This window comes from Scyliorhinus canicula, chromosome 14 (assembly GCF_902713615.1).
Source record: "Scyliorhinus canicula chromosome 14, sScyCan1.1, whole genome shotgun sequence".
Taxonomy (NCBI): Eukaryota; Metazoa; Chordata; class Chondrichthyes; order Carcharhiniformes; family Scyliorhinidae; genus Scyliorhinus; species Scyliorhinus canicula.
In genome coordinates this window covers 7,021,481-7,041,018 of record NC_052159.1, presented here as the reverse complement: position 1 = coordinate 7,041,018, position 19,538 = coordinate 7,021,481, and the positions used below count along the sequence as shown (strand labels likewise).

Sequence of the window (19,538 nt, the reverse complement as noted above, 5' to 3'; positions counted from 1 at the left end):
GCGAAACCTTATCAACTGTCCTGGATTGAGACAATTCACACCTCTTTAACCTGGGATTATCCCTCTCTCCAGTTGCTCCATCTGGACCTGTAAAGACTTAACTACCTGCGAAGACTCGCATTCAAAGTATCATCTTGCACCTTTGACTTTGTCTATATATGTTTGTGACTTCATTCACCTGAGGAAGGAGCAGTGTTCCGAAAGCTAGTGATTCAAAACAAACCTGTTGGACTTTAACCTGGTGTTGTCAGACGTCTTATTGCTTAGAGACAGTGCGGAGGAAGAGGAGGAAGAGTGCAGAGCAGTTGGAGGGTTGAAGGGCAGGGGAAAGTGATTTGATCAGCTGTTAACTGTAGCACTTCCACCTCTGTGTCCGGTTGTGGGTTCAATCCCCACTTGAGCACGAAATCCAGGCTGATACTTCAAACAGGACTGAGAGTGCTGCACTGCCCTGTCGGAGATCTTTAGGTTGGGACGTTAAATCAAGGCCCTGTCTGCCCTGCTAATGTGAACACAAACTATCCCACCACATTACCCAGAGAGAGCAGGGAGTTCTCCCGAGTGACCTGGTCCCTATCGATCCCTCAACCAATATCGTTTCTGTTTGTGGGATCTTGCTGTGCACAGATTGGCTGCTGTTTCCTACGTTTGAATGGTCACACCTCCTCCTCCATGGTTATTCTTGGCAAAGTACTGCGGTGGTTTGCCATTGCCGTCTGCAGTATGGCTGACCAGGAAACTCTTCCGGTCTTACTGTCTAACATCAGGCGTATTGGGAGGATTCACAGGCTGACAATCATTTGATGTTTGGTCACGTGATGGACACACCTTCAATGGCCATGAAGTTAAGAGGTGGGACTTGAACCTGGAGCTTCTGTCCCAGAGTAGGGACAACACCCACTGCACCACAAGTTGTCCTCAAGCAATAGTACAATTCCAAAAGTACTTCACTGGCTGCAAAGCACTTTGGGATGTCCTGCGGTCGTGAAAGGCGCTATGGAAATGCATGTTCTTTCTTTAAACGGATTCTCAACTCCAGTCACAAAAAACTGAATGCAGGACTCAGCAGATTTCTTTTGCAGTCTCACGCGGTTTTCATAGAATTTACAGTGCAGAAGGAGGCCATTCGGCCCATCGAGTCTGCACCGGCTCTTGGAAAGAGCACCCTACCCAAGGTCAACACCTCCACCCTAACCCCACCCAACACTAAGGGCAATTTTGGACACTAAGGGCAATTTATCATGGCCAATCCACCTAACCTGCACATCTTTGGACTGTGGGAGGAAACCGGAGCACCCGGAGGAGACCCACGCACACACGGGGAGGATGTGCAGACTCTGCACAGACAGTGACCCAAGCTGAAATCGAACCTGGGACCCTGGAGCTGTGAAGCAATTATGCTAACCACTATGCTACCATGCTCCCCTAAAGGCCTCCACAACGAATGCCCCCTTACCCCCAGTTAATACCCCAATTGCTGTAGATGCCGAGGTTTATCCTACCTCTCAAAATTGACATCTGGCCTTCATAAGCCTCAGAGCTCTCTTCTAAAACTCTGTTCCTCTGGAGGACGTGGTGACATAATCCAGACACAATGTCATTCTCTGGGGACCCGCGTTCAAATCTCACCAAGGTAGATGGTCAAATACAAGTCCGGAATTGAAAGTCTAACAATGATCATGAAACTATTATCGGCTGTCACAAAAACCCGTCTGGTTCACTAATGTCCTTTAGGGAAGGAAATCTGCCGTCCTTACCCGGTCTGGCCTACATGTGACTCCAGACCCACAGCAACGTGGTTGACTCTTAAATGCCCAGCAAGCCACTCAGTTCAAAGGCAATTAGAGATGGGTAATTAATCCCGGCCCAGCCAGTGACGCTCGCATCCAATGAATTAGGAAAAAAACTCTCAATAATTCCCGGTTGACCCCCCTGCTCGCTGACCTACATTGATTGCCACTCCGGCAACACCTGGCTTTGAACATTCTCCCTCACTTTTGCAAATCTCGCCATGGCCTCATTCCTCCTTATCTCTATCACCTCGTGCAGCCCCACAACTCTGCAAGATCTATGAACTCTTTTAATTCCACCCTCTTGTGGGAGGCACAGTGGTTAGCATTGTTGATTCACAGCACCAGGGTCCCGGGTTCAAATCCCCGCTGGGTCACTGCCTGTGGCGAGTCTGCACGTTCTCTCCATGTCTGCGTGGGTTTCCCCCGGGTGCTCCGGTTTCCTCCCACAAGTCCTGAAAGACGTGCTGTTAGGTGAATTGGACATTCTGAATTCTCCCTCTGTGCACCCGAACAGGCCCCGGAATGTGGTCACTAGGGGCTTTTCACAGTAACCTCAATGCAGTGTTAATGTAAGCCTACTTGTGACAATAGTAAAGATTATTATTATTTTTAAAAAAAAATTTAGTGTACCCAATTATTTTTTCCAATTTAGCGTGGCCAATCCACCTACTCTGCACATTTTTGGGTTGTGGGGGCGAAACCCACGCAGGCACGGGGAGAACGTGCAAACTCCACACGGACAGTGACCCAGAGCCGGGATCGAACCTGGGACCTCAGCGCCGTGAGGCAGCTGTGCTAACCACTAGGCCTCCGTGCTGCCCTTAGATTATTATTATTGAGCATCCCTGGTTTAATTTCCTCCACCAGCCTGAGTCCCGAGCTCTGGAATTCTGTCCCTGAAACTCTCTCTCTCTCCTCCTCTATTCCTATCTCTTTGACCAAGATTTTTGATCTTCTGAATAGCTTCTGAGGTGGATCCATGTTAAATTTTGTTTGATAATCACTCCTTGTGCAGCTTCCTGGGATGTTTTACTATTTTAATGGCGCTAAATGGTGTTGTTCAGATTCTGCTTAGATCACATTTGGAATACCGCATTCAATTCTCATTGCCAAACCTCAGGAAATCTCCCTATAACTTTCCCTTCTCCAAGGAGCACAATCCCAGTTTATCCAGTCTCTCCACATAAAGAGAAGCCCCTCTACCCAAGTACCATTCGAAATAATCTCCTCCCCATCCTCAGCTTGACATCCTTCCTGAAGTGTGGTGTCCAGATTTCAACACCAGCTGAAGCCTGAATAAAGAACAAACAAAGAAAAAGAAAAGTACAGCAAAGGAACAGGCCCTTCGGCCCTCCAAGCCCGTGCCGATCATGCTGCCCGTCTAACCTCAAATCTTCTACACTTCCGGGGTCCGTATCCCTCTATTCCCATCCTATTCATGTATTTGTTAGGAGGCCCTTTAAACGTCACTATCGTCCCTGCTTCCACCACCTCCTCCAGCAGCGAGTTCCAGGCACTCACCACCCTCTGTGTAAAAAACTTCCCTCGCACATCGCCTCTAAACTTTGCCCCTCGCACCTTAAACCTATGCCCCCTAGTAATTAACTATTTCACCCTGGGAAAAAGCTTCTGACTATCCCCTCTGTGCCCCTCATGATCTTGTAGACTTCAATCAGGTCGCCCCTCAACCTCTGTTCTTCCAGTGAGGACAGACTTAGTTTGTCCAACCTCTCTGCATAGCCAATGCCCTCCATACCAGGTAACATCCTGGTAAACCTCTTCTGTAGCCTCTCCAAAGTAGATGAAGGTGCAGCAAGTCTTCAATCTTTGACATCACACTGAGTCTACCAACACAGAGGGCGCGATTCTCCGCCCCCCACGACGGGTCGGAGAATAGCGGGAGGGCCTTCCCGACATTTTTCCCGACCACCCGCTATTCTCCCCCCCCGACGGCCGCCCCACGACACGAATCGCTGCTCGCCGTTTTTTTTACGGCGAACAGCGATTCTCCCCTATCCGATGGGCCGAGTTCCCAGGCCTTTATGGCCGTTTTCACGAACGCAAACATACCTGCTCTCACCGTTCGTGAAAACGGCCGCAAAGTTCCGTTCCCGACAACCATGGCACCGATTGGCACGGCCGCACCACGGCCGTGCCAAGGGTGGCATGGGCCCGCGATCGGTGGGCACCGATCGCGGGCAGCTGGTCCGAAACCCGCGCACTCTTTGTTCCTCCGCCGCCCCGCAGGATCAGTCAGGCGGCTGAGGGGCATGAGGGCCCGCGCATGCGCGGGTTTGACGCATATGCGTTATGACGTCATCCGCACATGCGCGGGTTGGAGCCGTCCAATCTGCGCATGCGCGGCTGACATCATCCTGCGCGTCAGCCGCCGTGACCCTTGGCGCGTGGGCTTGCGATGCCGTGGTTCACGGGGCCCCGCTGCTAGCGCCGACCGGGGAGGAGAATCGGGTCCCGGGAGGGGGCGCGGAGGCTGCCGTGAAACACGGCCAGTTTCACGGCAGCCTTTACGACACTCCGCATTTGCGGAGAATCGCGCCCAGAAAGAGGCCATTCAGCCCCACTGGTCCGTGCTGGTGTTTATACTCCACCTGTGCCTCCTCCCACACCCCCTCTTTATCTCGCCCCATCAACATATCCGCCAGCGGGAATTGTGCCATTCCTCAAACAGAACCCCTTTGACGGATGATTTTGTTTTTTGTGTCGAAATGAAACAAACCAGGATTGAATTTGAGGATCCGGTATTGAGCTAGTTGGTTGTCATAATCATAATGATTCTATTTGTTGGCCAGAAATTGGTTCAGTGACAGAGAACAGTGCATCTTTCTGTATTTTCGCAAGCTTTAGAATTCCTTGCTGGCTGCTGTGTCTAATTAAAGCCATCAGTTTTCCCAAATCTCTTCAATCTGCTGGATCTCACTGAACCATAGTCATCTTTCAGTAACTCGTATAAATGCTTAGTCCTCATCAGAGTTCCATGGTACGTTCAACCATGAAGACCATCGCAGTAGAGCCCAACAAAAACGAAAGCACTTCGGAGGCTGGAGAATAATGCACCTCCTGACTCCCCCAAAGCCTGTCTACCATTTAGAAGGCACAAATCAGGAGTGTGATGGGATAGTCTCCCCTGGCCTGGGTGAGTTCAGCTCTAGAGGCTCAACACCATCCAGGACAAAGTAGTCCGCTTGATTGGTAACCCATCCATCAACTTAAACATTCCCTACCTCCTGCACCACCGACACACAGTGTGTACCATGCACTGCAGTAACTCGCCAAGACTGTTTTGACAGCACCTTCCAAACCCACAAACTCCAGCACCTTGCAGAACAAGGGCGGCAGATACCTGGGAACCCCACCACCTGGAAGTTCCCCTCCAAGCCACTCACTGACTTGGAAATATATCGCCGTTCCCTCACTGTTGCTGGGTCAAAATCCTGGAACTCCCTCCCTAACAGCACTGTGGGTGTCGATTCCCCTACTGGGGGGGAAACATTCTCTCAGCACCCACCCTGTGAAGCTCCCTCAGGATCTTGTGTTTCAATAAGATCACCTCTCATTCTCCTAAACTCCAATGGGTACAGGCCCAACCTGATCAACCTTTCCTCATTAGCCAATCCCTTCACCACAGGAATCAGCCCAGTCAACCTGCTCTGAAATGCTGCCAATTGTATATCCCTTCTTAAGTGAAGGGCCAAAAATATACATAGCGCTATAGGTGTGGTCACACCAATGCCCTCTCCAATTGTAGCAATTTCCTTCTTCTACACTCCACCCTCTCACACCAAAGACCAACATTCCATTTGCCTTCCTAATCACTGGCTGTTCCTTCATGCTGACGTTTTGTGATTCATGTACAATAATAATAATAACCTTTACTGCCACAATTAGGCTTACATTAACACCGCAATAAAGTTACTGTGAAAAGCCCCGAGTCGCCACATTCCAGCGCCTGTTCGGGTACACAGAGGGAGAATTCAGAATGTCCAATTCACCTAACAGCACGTCTTTCAGGACTTGTGGGAGGAAACTGGAGCACACGGAGGGAACCCACGCAGACACGGGGAGATCACGCAGATTCTGCACACAGTGACACCCAGATCCCTTTGTACTGCCACATTCTGCAACCTCTCCATTTAAATAATATTCCGCCCATCTATTCTTCCCGCCAAAGTGGACAAACTTATATTTTCCTACATTATACTCCAAATGCCATTTTTCCCATCTATCGATATCTATATATCTCTGTGGATTCCTTGTATCATAGAATTTACAGTGCAGAAGGAGGCCACTCGGCCCATCGAGTCCGCACCGGCTCTTGGGAAGAGCACCCTACCCAAGGTCAACACCTCCACCCCCATCCCCATAACCCAGCAACCCCACCCAACACTAAGGGCAATTTTGGACACTAAGGGCAATTTAGCACGGCCAATCCACCTAACCTGCATATCTTTGGACTGTGGGAGGAAACCGGAGCACCCGGAGGAAACCCACGCAGACACGGGGAGGATGTGCAGACTCCGCACAGACAGTGACCCAAGCTGGGAATCGAACCTGGGACCCTGGAGCTGTGAAGCAATTGTGCTAACCACCATGCTACCGTGCTGCCCACATCTTCTTCACATCTTTGTGTCATCAGCAAATTTCGCTACAATACAGTCAGGGTGAGATTCTCTGGCCTTCTCGCAGGTGGGAGCCTGTGGTTCCGCCACTGTCAATGGGATTTCCCATTGAATCCGCCGGGTAACCAGCATCAGGGGTCCACCGTCGGCGGGACCAGGTGAGATCAGTTAAGTCAGCACAGAGTCGGAGTTGAGCCCAAGAGATCCTGGTCCAATACGGCCTCCCTCAACTCGTATGTCGACTGCTCGATTTAGTTTGAATGAATGAATTATTTCAAACTTACCAAAACCAAAGTGCAAAAACTTTAACATTGATGCACCTGCGACTTGTGATTACTCTAAATATGACAAGTTGCATTCACACATGCTATGAAACTACGTAGTTTTTACAATTACTTGCTGACTATTGCAGCTTCACAATACTGCACAGGTCTGTCAGCATCTGTCAAGAGAAAACGTTCAGGTACCAAACTATGCGATGGCATCTACCTGGTCACCTTGGTTTAAATGGCCATGATTTTTTCTTAGTAGCCATTTCTGCTAATGTAACGCCACATTTTTAAACATCTTCTAAGAGTCAGAAAGCTGTGATGTTGACCCACCACTGCAGTACTGAGGGAGTGCTGCACTGTTGACCCACCACTGCAGTACTGAGGGAGTGCTGCACTGTTGACCCACCACTGCAGTACTGAGGGAGTGCTGCACTGTTGACCCACCACTGCAGTACTGAGGGAGTGCTGCACTGTTGACCCATCACTGCAGTACTGAGGGAGTGCTGCACTGTTGACCCATCACTGCAGTACTGAGGGAGTGCTGCACTATTGACCCATCACTGCAGTACTGAGGGAGTGCTGCACTATTGACCCATCACTGCAGTACTGAGGGAGTGCTGCACTGTTGACCCATCACTGCAGTACTGAGGGAGTGCTGCACTATTGACCCATCACTGCAGTACTGAGGGAGTGCTGCACTATTGACCCATCACTGCAGTACTGAGGGAGTGCTGCACTGTTGACCCATCACTGCAGTACTGAGGGAGTGCTGCACTATTGACCCATCACTGCAGTACTGAGGGAGTGCTGCACTATTGACCCATCACTGCAGTACTGAGGGAGGGCTGCACTGTTGACCCATCACTGCAGTACTGAGGGAGGGCTGCACTGTTGACCCACCACTGCGGTACTGAGGGAGTGCTGCACTGTTGACCCACCACTGCGGTACTGAGGGAGTGCTGCACTGTTGACCCACCACTGCAGTACTGAGGGAGTGCTGCACTGTTGACCCATCACTGCAGTACTGAGGGAGTGCTGCACTATTGACCCATCACTGCAGTACTGAGGGAGTGCTGCACTATTGACCCATCACTGCAGTACTGAGGGAGTGCTGCACTGTTGACCCATCACTGCAGTACTGAGGGAGTGCTGCACTATTGACCCATCACTGCAGTACTGAGGGAGTGCTGCACTATTGACCCATCACTGCAGTACTGAGGGAGGGCTGCACTGTTGACCCACCACTGCGGTACTGAGGGAGTGCTGCACTGTTGACCCACCACTGCGGTACTGAGGGAGTGCTGCACTGTTGACCCACCACTGCAGTACTGAGGGAGTGCTGCACTGTTGACCCACCACTGCGGTACTGAGGGAGTGCTGCACTGTTGACCCACCACTGCAGTACTGAGGGAGTGCTGCACTGTTGACCCATCACTGCGGTACTGAGGGAGTGCTGCACTGTTGACCCACCACTGCGGTACTGAGGGAGTGCTGCACTGTTGACCCATCACTGCAGTACTGAGGGAGTGCTGCACTGTTGACCCACCACTGCAGTACTGAGGGAGTGCTGCACTGTTGGACAAGTTATCTTTTGAAAGAGACATTGAACCAAGGGCCCATCGACTTGTCCACATGGGTGTAAAGAGGCTATTTAAAGAGCAAGGGTGTTCCATATGGTGTCCTGGCTCAATATTTTTCCCCCAGTCACAAAAGAAAACATATAATCTGTTCATGATCACATTGCTGTTAGTGGGAGCTTGCTGCGTTTCTTCCATTATGTACTTTGTAGCATGTAAAGTGTTTCAAGACATTTGGCGCGACAGCAATGCACTTTTTTATTTTCTTCTTTTTGTCATTCGAAAAATGGTAAATATAGTGCATTGATACAGTGCCTTGCACAAGTTCAGGAGGTCCTGACGTGTTTACAGCCGATGAAGCTGGAAACGTTTCCTGAAGTGTTGTAATGGAGGAAACACTGCAGTCAATTTTGTACACAGTAGGATCCCTCAAGCAACACCCAAATGCTGAATGGTTTTGAATAAATAATTGGCCAGGACACTGTTGCTCTTCGCGAAATAGTGACCTTGGGATCTTTTACATCCACTCGAGGACAAACAGGGCCACATCTGATCCAAAAGATGGCATCTCCAACATTGCGCGCTCCCTCTGTACTGCACTGGGAGGGAGTTTCAGCCTGGACTGCGTGCTTCCGTCCATGAGGTTGAACATAAAACTGCAAGATTCTGACTTAGAGGCGGGAGCGGCACCCACATAACCACAGCGAACACAAAGAAACAACTCATTTGGGATTAATCGATATGACTACTGAAGGGTACTGAATTGTGTAATCTCGATTGTTAACCTGCCAACAGCTGACTGATGACCTTCGCAGTCCGGCATTTATTATATTTTGTCCGATCTCCAACATTCAACATTATTTTTTTTTTTACATCTTTACCACAAACAAAAATTGAATCCATCTTGTGCAGCATGCAACGGTGAATTTTTTATTCTACTTATTCACGTTTAACAGTAGAATGGCGATTGGTCACAGAAACGTCTGCTGCTGAACACGACCCAGACGAGGGGCAATCGCCGACAGGAAGACTTTTCCTTTGCTCGTTTCCAAAAATGAGGAGAAGACCCAGAGTATTTCAGCCGATCGCTGTGCCGAACAAATGCATGAACCCTCCAGTCTGTTTATTGAGCTATCAACACCTTAAACCTTCCAGTGTGATTACGATATTGTTGTCACAGAAGAAATCTTAAAGTATGCTATTATGTTATTCGCAAGCAGGGTTAATCTGGAAGGTTTGCACAATATTGTTGATGCACAGCAAATTGAAGAAATAGGCTCCACAGTGATAAACAAAACCAGGCTAATGCGCATAATTGTAGCTGACATCAACAGGGTAAATTGGAGAATCTAGCGAATTTATTTCATGCAACAATCCATATATTACATCATATAATACCTTAGCAAAAGCACAAAGTTTGCTGATACTGTTTCAACATTCTGTTACTGATTGAAACGCATTTGATTTTTAAAATTGGAGTTTATAGAGAGAACGGTAAGGGAGGCGAACAACACTTGGTGGGGACAACCATCCTCAACCCCTCTCCTTGTGACCAGGCTAGACTAGACTACGGCTGTAACACCAGCCATCCTGGGCGCAGGATCCAGCTCGTATCTGTATTCGTAACCCTCCATCGGGTCATGGCAAACCTTTCGGAAGGTTCTGGCCCATCTCCATATGCCCCTCCTGTTCAAGTACAAGACCATGACAAAGGTAGCTCCAATCAGAGCCAAGACAATCCCCAGAAATACGTAGGAGGCAGCTGTATCTTCTGGGCACTCGAACTCTTCGAGCGTCAGTTGGTTGAGGGCGCTTCCATTCAAGGTGTTGGGGCCGAAGCAAACAATGTGTTGCTCATCCCCGATCTGAGACGTGTTCTTTAGCCACAAGTATAAAGGCTGCAGTTCGCAGTCGCACATCAATGGGTTGGAGGACAAGTAAACTTTAAGCTTAATGTGGGTCTGCCAGCTGGAGATAGTCCCCCTCTCAATACGATCCAACAAGTTGCTCCTTAGATCCAAAACCTGCAAGCTGGAGCTCATGGGCGTTCCTTCTGAAAGCCAGGTCAGATAGTTCCCAACCAGCTGGAGCTCGCTGAGGTTGGGGAGATTGGTGGGATGCAACGCTGTCCAGAGCTGGCCCTCCAGTGATGGCTGAAGGGCATAGTTCATTCTCAAACTGTGCAATTGGCAAAGGCCGAGGAAGGCATCTGCGGCAATGGATACCAGTGCATTGTCACTTAAGTTTAAGATCCTGAGGTTGGATAAGCCTTCAAAGGCGGAGGGCCCAATGCCTTGGATCCGGTTACCATGGAGAGAAAGGGTTGCCAAGCTGGCAAACCCAGAGCCATTGCCCATGAAGGCCGCCTCCCTCAAGATCGAGATGCTGTTGCCGGTGATGAGCAGGTTGTGAACGCAAAGAGGGATTCCTTGTGGGATCCGGGTCAGGTTCCTGTTCCTGCACTCCACCAACCTTGACTTGTCTGTGCATCTGCATTCCGACGGGCAGGGGCAGACGCCAGCCCAGGACACCAGGACACCAAGCACGGCTAGAGAGAAAGGCCATGTCATTGGAGCCAGAGGCACTCTGTCCTTGTCGTGGCAACTGCTCCTCTGCTTAGTTTCACTCATCCTTCAACAGATCCAAAACGGTAAACAACAAACAACCCTGATACACAAGGGAAAAAGAAGCTCTTTGCCTTGAAGAACCGTGTCCCAGATGGTGAGCAATGAAAAGTAAACCCAAGTTAGCTGTTTCTGACTAAGATCAACTCTACAATACCTGACCGCCAATCTGATCCAACCCCTTATCCCTCTTGGGCACAGCTCCTCCTAATTTTGTCGATACACAGCTGAAAGCCTCTCCGGCCGCATTGAGATCTCCTCGCACATTAGACCACTCGATACGGAGAGAGTTCCCTTCAAAGGGGTCGGATGCTTCCTGCTTTATTTCCAAGGCTGTGACAGATTTGCTTGTGTAAATGTTCTGTTGTTGTTGAGCAGATTACTGCCTGCTTGATGACCCAGCTCCACCCCCTCCAAGCCATTTATCAGAACTATTAGATTTCCTCGACAATTGATTTATTCACCAGCAGTCCCCCTGACGCACATTCTGAGGATTCATCACCAGCAGCTCTCTGAGAGTCCAGGTTGGCTAATAGATCACACAGAGACGGGCCATTTGGGCTACACTCCACGCCAGCCTCCTCCTCCCCCCCCCCCCTCCGCCCCCGGCATCTCACCCTGTCAGTATACCCGTCCCATTCCTTTACCCCTCATGTGTTTATCCAGCTTCTCCTTAAATACATCTTTACGATTAGTCGTAACCATTCCCTGTGGGAGCGAGATCCACATTCTCACCACTCCCTGGTTAAAGGGGTTTCTCCTCAATTCTGGATTGCCTTTATTGCTGGCTGTCTCGTTATTGATGGCCCGAGCTCTGGTCACACCCTCCCGCGCAAACATCTTCATGGCCGAGTGCAAAGCGGAACTTTCTCAAATAGAAAAGCAGTAGATGCCAACTCAGGGAATTATTTTAAATTGGAAATCAAGATGTTTAAGCTAATTAAGGGAATACAGTGAGAATAATAATAATCTTTGTTGTCACAAGTAGGTTTACATTAACACTGCAATGAGGCTCATGTGAAAATTCCCTAATATCCACATTTCGGCGCCTGTTCGGGTACACCTGAGGGAGAATTCAGAATGTCCAATTCACTTAACAAGCACGTCTTTCGGGACGTGTGGGAGGAAACCGGAGCGTCCGGAGGAAACCCACGCAGACACGGGGAGAACGTGCAGACTTCACAAAGACACACAGTGACCCAAGCCGGGAATCGAACCTGGGACCCTGGCGCTGTGAAGCAACAGTGCAACCGTGTCGTACAGGTAGGGCAGGTGTATGGAGTTAGGACACCTGTCAGCCATGATCACATTGAATGGAGGAACAGTCTCAGGGGTTCTGGATGGCCTCCCCCCTGATCCTAGACTTGCAATTATATAGCGCTTCAGTGAATGAAGTACTTTGAACGTGTATCCACTGTTGTAATGTAGGAAGCGACACATCAAATCTTCACACAGCAAGCTCCCACAAACAGCAATGGAAGTGACCAGTGTTCTAGCTCCAGGAAACCCCGGGTACGACCTGATTAACCTTCCCGTGAGCTTTGTAGAGTACAAGTTCCCTCGCTGAGGGCGGCCCATCAGCAGGCTCGTTGCTATAAAAGCCGGACCAAGTAGGGTTCAGCTATCTCACAGTGGTCCTGGCTGCAACTTGGGACTGTTGCATGTAAATTCTTTACCTTAAACCTAGAGTTGAAAATAAACCATTTTTTGATTTGCCTTTCCTGATTCCTCTACTATAATCAGATACATTCCGCCCTGTGTGAATTTGGCCTGCTGCCTCTGCCCCAGTCCCACCCTGTGTTCTCTGACCGACATTGGCTAGTGATCCACGATCAATTGCACAAAGACGAGAGTTGGATACAATCAAGGCTTTAATTAAATGAAATGAAAATCGCTTATTGTCACGAGTAGGCTTCAATTAAGTTACTGTGAAAAGCCCCTAGTCGCCACATTCCGGCACCTGTCCGGGGAGGCTGGTACGGGAATCGAACCGTGCTGCTGGCCTGCTTGGTCTGCTTTAAAAGCCAGTGATTTAGCCCTGTGAGCTAAACCAGCCCCTGTTACACTAAGATGTGTGGCCTCCTACAGCAGCTGGAAAATGGCTGCTGTACAAGGAGCACACATATTTATACTCCGCCTACTGGGCGGAGCTAGCAGGCAGGGAACTACCCCGTACCTGTAGTACACGGCCTTACCACAAATCACCTAATATATACATCAGTGGTGACTACCACATTCACCCCCTGTTAAAATTGAGTCCGGCGGGGGTGGTGGAGAACGATATACAAGTACATGTTTTTAAAATACAGAGAGAGAAAAAAATTGAGTCCAGCGGGGTGGAGAATTATCCAGAAGGATGATGTTTCAAGAGTCCCGATCAAGTTACAGGTTCAGTCAGTCCGGAGCTTTGATCTGCCGCTGGGAGCGCCGCAGCAGTGGCGGCGATTCCAGTGTTGGTCTGGTCCTCGGTGACTCCAAGAGCGTGCCGAAATCCTCGTCATCCTCGGGCGTGGGCAGGGGAAGGACAGATTGTCCTGGGGCGGGAGTTGCGGCTGGGTGCGCCGGGGAAGTGGAGGGTGGCGCTGGGCCGGAGGGGTGTGTGTATGGGGAACCTGCTGGTGCCAGGTCCCTGAGGGAGACAGTATCTTAGCGGCCATCGGGGTACGCTACGTAGGCGTACTGTGGGTTGGCGTGGAGTAGCTGTAACCTTTCAACCAACAGGTCTGCCTTGTGGAGTCCTACGTGCTTCCAGAGGAGTACGGGTCCTGGAGCTGCCAGCCAAGTCGGGAGCGACATCCCGGAGGTGGACTTCCTGGGGAAGGCAAAGAGACGTTCATGGGGTGTGTCATTAGTCGCAGTGCATAGGAGCGACCAAATGGGAGTGCAGTGCATCGGGGAGGACCTCCTGTCAGCGGGAAGCCGGGAGATTTCTTGACCGTAGGGCCAGTTGGACGGCCCTCCTGACCGTCCCATTCTCCCTCTCCACCGGCCCGTTTCCCTGGGGGTTACAGCTGGTCGTCCTGCTCGAGGCAATGCCCCTGTTGAGCAGGAACTGGCACAGCTCATCGCTCATGAATGAGGATCCCCTGTCGCTGTGGACGTAGGCGGGGAAACCGAACAGAGAGATGGTGTTGAGGGCTTTGATGACGGTGGCAGACATCATGTCGGGACATGGGATGGCGAAGGGGAATCTGGAGTACTCATCGACCACACTGAGGAAATACGTGTTGCGGTCAGTGGAGGGGAGGTGCCCATTGAAATCCACGCTGAGGCATTCTAAGGGGCAGGAGGCCTTCACCAGGCGCACACGGTCCGGCTGGTAGAAGTGCGGTCTGCACTCCACACAGACCTGGCAGTTCCTGGTGATTGCCCTGACTTCCTCGACGGAGTAGGGCAGATTGCGGGCCTTGATGAAGTGGGACAAACGTGGGACTCCCGAGTGACAAAGATTGCCGTGCAGAGTCCGGAGTCGGTCCACCTGTGCGCTGGCACATGTACCTCGGGATAGGGTATTGGGGAGCTCGTTGAGCTTACCGGGGCGATACAAAATCTCGTAGTTGCAGGTGGAGAGCTCGATCCTCCACCTCAAGATTTTATCATTTTCGATCTTGCCCCGCTGTGTGTTGTTAAACATGAAGGCTACCGACCGTTGGTCAGTGAGGAGAGTGAATCTCCTGCCGACCAGGTAATGCCTCCAGTGCCGCACAGCTTCAACGATGGCTTGGGCCTTCTTTTTGACAGAGGAGTGCCGAATTACGGAGGCATGAAGTGTTCGTGAAAAGAATGCCACGGGCCTGCCTACCTGGTTAAGTGTGGTGGTTAGAGTGACGTCTGAAGCGTCATTCTCGACTTGAAAGGGTAACATCTTGTCGACCGCGTGCATCACGGCCTTGGCGATGTCAGCCTTGATTCGGTCGAAGGCCTGGTGAGCCTCGGCCGTCAGGGGGAAAATTGTGGAGTGAATGAGTGGGCGGGCCTTGTCCGCATACTTTGGGACCCACTGGGCGTAGTAAGAAAAGAACCCCAGGCATCGTTTGAGAGCCTTGGGGCAGTGGGGGAGGGGGAGTTCCATGAGGGGGCCCATGCGGTCGGGTTCGGCCCCAGAACTCTGTTCTGGACCACATAGCCGAGGATGACTAAGCGGGTTCGTGCTGAATACGCATTTCTCCTGGTTATAGGTGAGGTTGAGGAGAATGGCGATGTGGAGAAATTTGGCAAGGTTGGCGTCATGGTCCTACTGATCGTGGCCGCAGATGGTGACGTTATCCAGGTACAAGAAGGTGGCCCGCAGTCCGTACCGATCAACCATTTGGTCCATTTCCCATTGGAAAACCGAGACCCTGTTGGTGATGCCAAAGGGAACCCTGAGGAAGTGGTAAAGGCGCCATCTGCTTCAAAGGCAGTGTACGGGCTGTCCCCCTTACGGATGGGGAGCTGGTGGTAGGCGGATTTCAGGTCCACAGTTGAGAAGACCCGGTACTGTGCAATCTGATTGACCATATCAGATATGCGAGGGAGGGGGTACGCGTTGAGCTGCGTGTACCGATTGATGGTCTGACTGTAGTCCACAACCATTCTGTGTTTCTCCCCAGTTTTCACCACTACCACTTGGGCTCTCCAGGGGCTGTTGCTGCTCCTCGATGATGCCTTCCTGAAGCAGCCGCTGGACTTCGGACCTGATGAAGGTCTTGTCCTGGGTGCTGTACCGTCTGCTCCTGGTGGCGACGGGTTTGCAATCTGGAGTTAAGTTTGCAAATAGGGAAGGTGGGTCGACCTTTAGGGTCACGAGGCCGCACACAGTAAGGGGTGGTAGGGGCCCGCCAAATTTCAGTGTTAGGCTCTGGAGGTTGCACTGGAAGTCCAGGCCGAGTAGCAAGGCAGCTCAGAGGTTGGGGAGGAGGTAGAGGCGGAAGCCGTTGAACTCTAGGCCCTGGATAGTGAGCATGGCTATGCAGTACCCCCGGATCGCCACGGAGTGGGACCCGGAGGCCAGGGAGATTCTCTGGTTGGCGGGGTGTTCCGGGACGGAGCAGCGCCTTACCGTATCGGGATGAATGAAGCTCCCGGTGCTCCCGGAGTCCAGCAGACAGGAGGTCTCGTGCCCATCGATCTTCACGTTGGTGGAAGCAGTTGACAGGTTGTGTGAGCGAGACTGGTCAATCGTGACCGAGGCGAGACGCGACTGGTTGTCGATGGTGGCAGGCGACGAGGTGCCCGGGGCCCTGGTAAGATGGCGGCGTCCACGAGCCGCATGTGGCGTGAGGAAGACAAGATGGCGGCGCCCGATGAACCTGGGGAGAACAAGATGGCGGCGTCCACGGGCCGCACGTGGTCTGAAGAGGGGAAGATGGCAGCGCCCACTGGCCATGCATGGTCCAAGGAGTAAAAGATGGCGGCGCCCACTGGTTGCATGTGGGGGGAGTCGGAACAATAGCGGCAACTGCGTGGGCCTGGCACACTGCAGCAAAGTGTCCCTTTTTGCCGCAGGCCTTACAAAGGGCGCACTGGGCCAGGCAGCGCTGTCGGGGGTGTTTAGGCTGCCCACAGAAGTAACATTTGGGTCCCCCGGGGTTGGTTGGTTGCCGCGCGGCACGGGCATTGGGTTGGCTGGGGGGGTCGCTGGTGAGGTCCACGATGGGGCGGCCGTCTGCAGAGTCCACGATGCGCAGGAGGGGTGGGCTGCGCGGCCGGGGGCGTAGGTCTGGATTTGCGCAAAGCGACGGTAAGCGAGAGCACTAGCTTTTTAGTCTCAGCTAGGTTGAGTGTGGCTCCTTCTAAGAGGCGCTGTCGGCTGTAATCGGACCCTAATCCCTGTGACAAAAGCGTCTCTCATGAGCAAGTTCGAGTGTTCCATGGCCGTGTCGGCCTGGCAGTCACAGTCTCTAACTAGGGGATCAGGGCATGCCAGAAATCTTCCACTGACTCACCAGGAAGTTGACGACAGGTGGAGAGGATGTGCCTGGCGTAGAGCGTGTTAGGCCGCTGAGCGTAGTTTTCCTTCAGTAGCGCCGTGGCTTCTGCGTAGATCGGCGCATCCTGGATAAGCGGAAAGATGTTGGAGCTCAGCCCCGTGTAGAGGATCTGAATCTTCTGAGCTTCAGGAATTGGGTCTGGCGCAGATCCAATGTAAGCTTCGAAACAGGCTAGCCAATGTTGAAAGTCCTTTTTGGCGTTGTCTGACTGCGGATCCAGCTGCAGGAGATCCGGCTTGATGCGGAGATCCATCTCCTGAAAACTTTAGTGTAATAAATTGATGCACGATCAATTACACAAAGATGAGAGTTGGATGCAATCGAGGCTTTATTACACTAAGATATGTGGCCTCCTACAGCAGCTGGTGAAATGGCTGCTGTACAAGGAGCACACATATTTATACTCCACCTACTGGGCGGAGCCAGCAGGCAGGGAACTACCCCCGTACCTGTAGTACAGGGGCCTTACCACAAATCACCTAATATATACATCAGTGGTGACTACCACAGCTAGGTAACACATTGATTTTAAAATTCTCATCCTTGTCTTCAAATGCCGCCATAGCCCCACCCCTCCCTACCTCTGTTATCTCCTCCAGCTCCACAACCATCTCGATGTCGACACAATGAGATGGCGGTAATGTCGCTGAACGAGTGACCCAGAGGTTTATACTCCGGGGACAGGGGCTCGAATGCCACCAAGGCAGTCAACGGAATCTAAATTAAATTGAGAAATCGGGATTTGAGAGCTAGTCTCAGTGACGGTAAGAAGTCTTACAACACCAGGTTAAAGTCCAACATGTTTGTTTCAAACACTAGCTTTCGGAGCGCTGCTCCTTCCTCAGGTTCATCGAGCTTCGGCCCATCGAGTCTGCACCGACCCACTTAAGCCCTCACTTCCACCCCATCCCTGTAACCCAATACCCCCATCTAACGTTTTTGGTCGCGAAGGGCAATTTATCATGGCCAATCCACCTAACCTGCACGCCTTTGGACTGTGGGAGGAAACCGGAGCACCCGGAGGAGACCCACGCAGACACGGGGAGAACGTGCAGACTCCGCACAGACAGTGACCCAGCGGGGAATCGAACCTGGGGCCCTGGCGCTGTGAAGCCACAGTGCTATCCACTTGTGCTACCCACAAAACGTTCCTATTTTCCTATTTGACCCAACCATCCCTGTCCCATGTGCCTTAGTGTCATAGGATTTTGTTTAATAATGCTCCTGTGGAGTGTGCCGACATTAAAGCTTCTATATCCGCAGATAGAGGCCATTCGGCCCATCATGTCTGCAGCACCCACTGAAAGAGCACCCTACCTGGCCCATTCCCCTGCCTTATCCTGCGCATTGATCATGGTCAATCCACCTAACCTGCACATCTTTGGACTGTGGGAGGAAACCGGAGCACCCGGAGGAAACTCACGCAGACACGGGGAAAACGTGCAGACTCCACACAGACAGTGACCCAAGCCGGGAATCGAACCCAGGACCCTCGAGCTGTGAAGCAGCAGTGCCATCCATGCCGTTGGTGCTGTTGCTACCAGCATTTGACTCAAATGCATTTCTGGCCCGCAGACACAGGACCGGAACTTTTGTCTATACAATTAGCAAACAACTCAAAATTAAGAGGCACGGAGGGGGTTAAAATGCAAACGGAATGCCTGCTTTGCAAATGACCCAGTAGTCAGTGGAACAGAGCCAGAGGTTCCATTGCTGAACAGGTACGAACAGAGAACGCCAGCCCCACTTCTGGATCAATTATTTGGATCCGGAGTCCATGAGCAAGGGGAGAAAGCAGCCAATGTATTTAACTCATGCTCGCCACCCAGTGGTTAGCACTGGATTCTCATCCAGCAACTCAGCTCCATGGGCCCACCTCCGTGGATTCAACCCGTAACGCAGTCAGTGTGGTTTCAGGCAATCGCTTCCCACCTCACGGTTACCTCCGGAGTTCTGCTCTCCATGTGAACGCACTGAGGGTGCCAGCTCCATCTCATCCGCACCTCCCCCGGTCCCTCACCGGTCCAGCCCTGCGTTTTAAGGATGAACCAGTTTTAGGATAAGGGGCAGCAGGTTTAAAACAGAGAGGAGGAGAAATCACTTCTCGCGAAGGGTCGTGAAGCTGTGGAATTCGCTATCCCAGTGCGCGATGGATGCTGGGACTGTGAGTAAATTTGAGGAGATGGACAGATTTTTAATGAGTCGTGGGTTGAGGGTTGTGGGGAACGGGCCGGACAGTGTCGGTGAGACTGAGAGGAGATTAGCTACGATGTTATTGAATGGCGGGGCGGGATCCAGAGGCTGAATTGCCTAATCCTGCTCCTCGTCACTTATGTTTTTAATGTAACTACGGCTAATCACACACACCGAATACAAATCAGCTTCACTGTGCTGTCAGGGACGGGTTGATTCCCCGGCTCAGCGGAGGGGTCTGTCCTGAGCTTCATCGCCACCGAACTTTGATCAGGAAAAAGAATATCCGCCTGCCTCCCAGGAGAGTATTTTCACCTCGGAGTCAGGAGGTGTGGATTCAAGCCCCACCCGTGGCACATTAGCACACAATCCATGCTGATGCTCCAGTGCAGTGCTGAGGGAGTGCTGTACCGCCAGAGGCACTGTCTAAAAGCAACGCCCTGGCTGCTAGTGGCAGAGTAAGGGAAGTC

At 51.5% G+C, this 19,538-nt stretch overlaps 1 protein-coding gene across 1 annotated transcript; it reads right to left on the bottom strand.

The window, feature by feature from the left end:
* Window positions 1-9,644: 9,644 nt before the first annotated feature.
* On the bottom strand, window positions 9,645-10,891 carry LOC119977791 (trophoblast glycoprotein-like). The gene has a single exon (XM_038818999.1). The coding sequence runs from the start codon at window positions 10,847-10,849 to the stop codon at window positions 9,842-9,844; it is 1,008 nt and encodes a 335-aa protein (XP_038674927.1). The 5' UTR covers window positions 10,850-10,891; the 3' UTR covers window positions 9,645-9,841.
* Window positions 10,892-19,538: the final 8,647 nt, after the last annotated feature.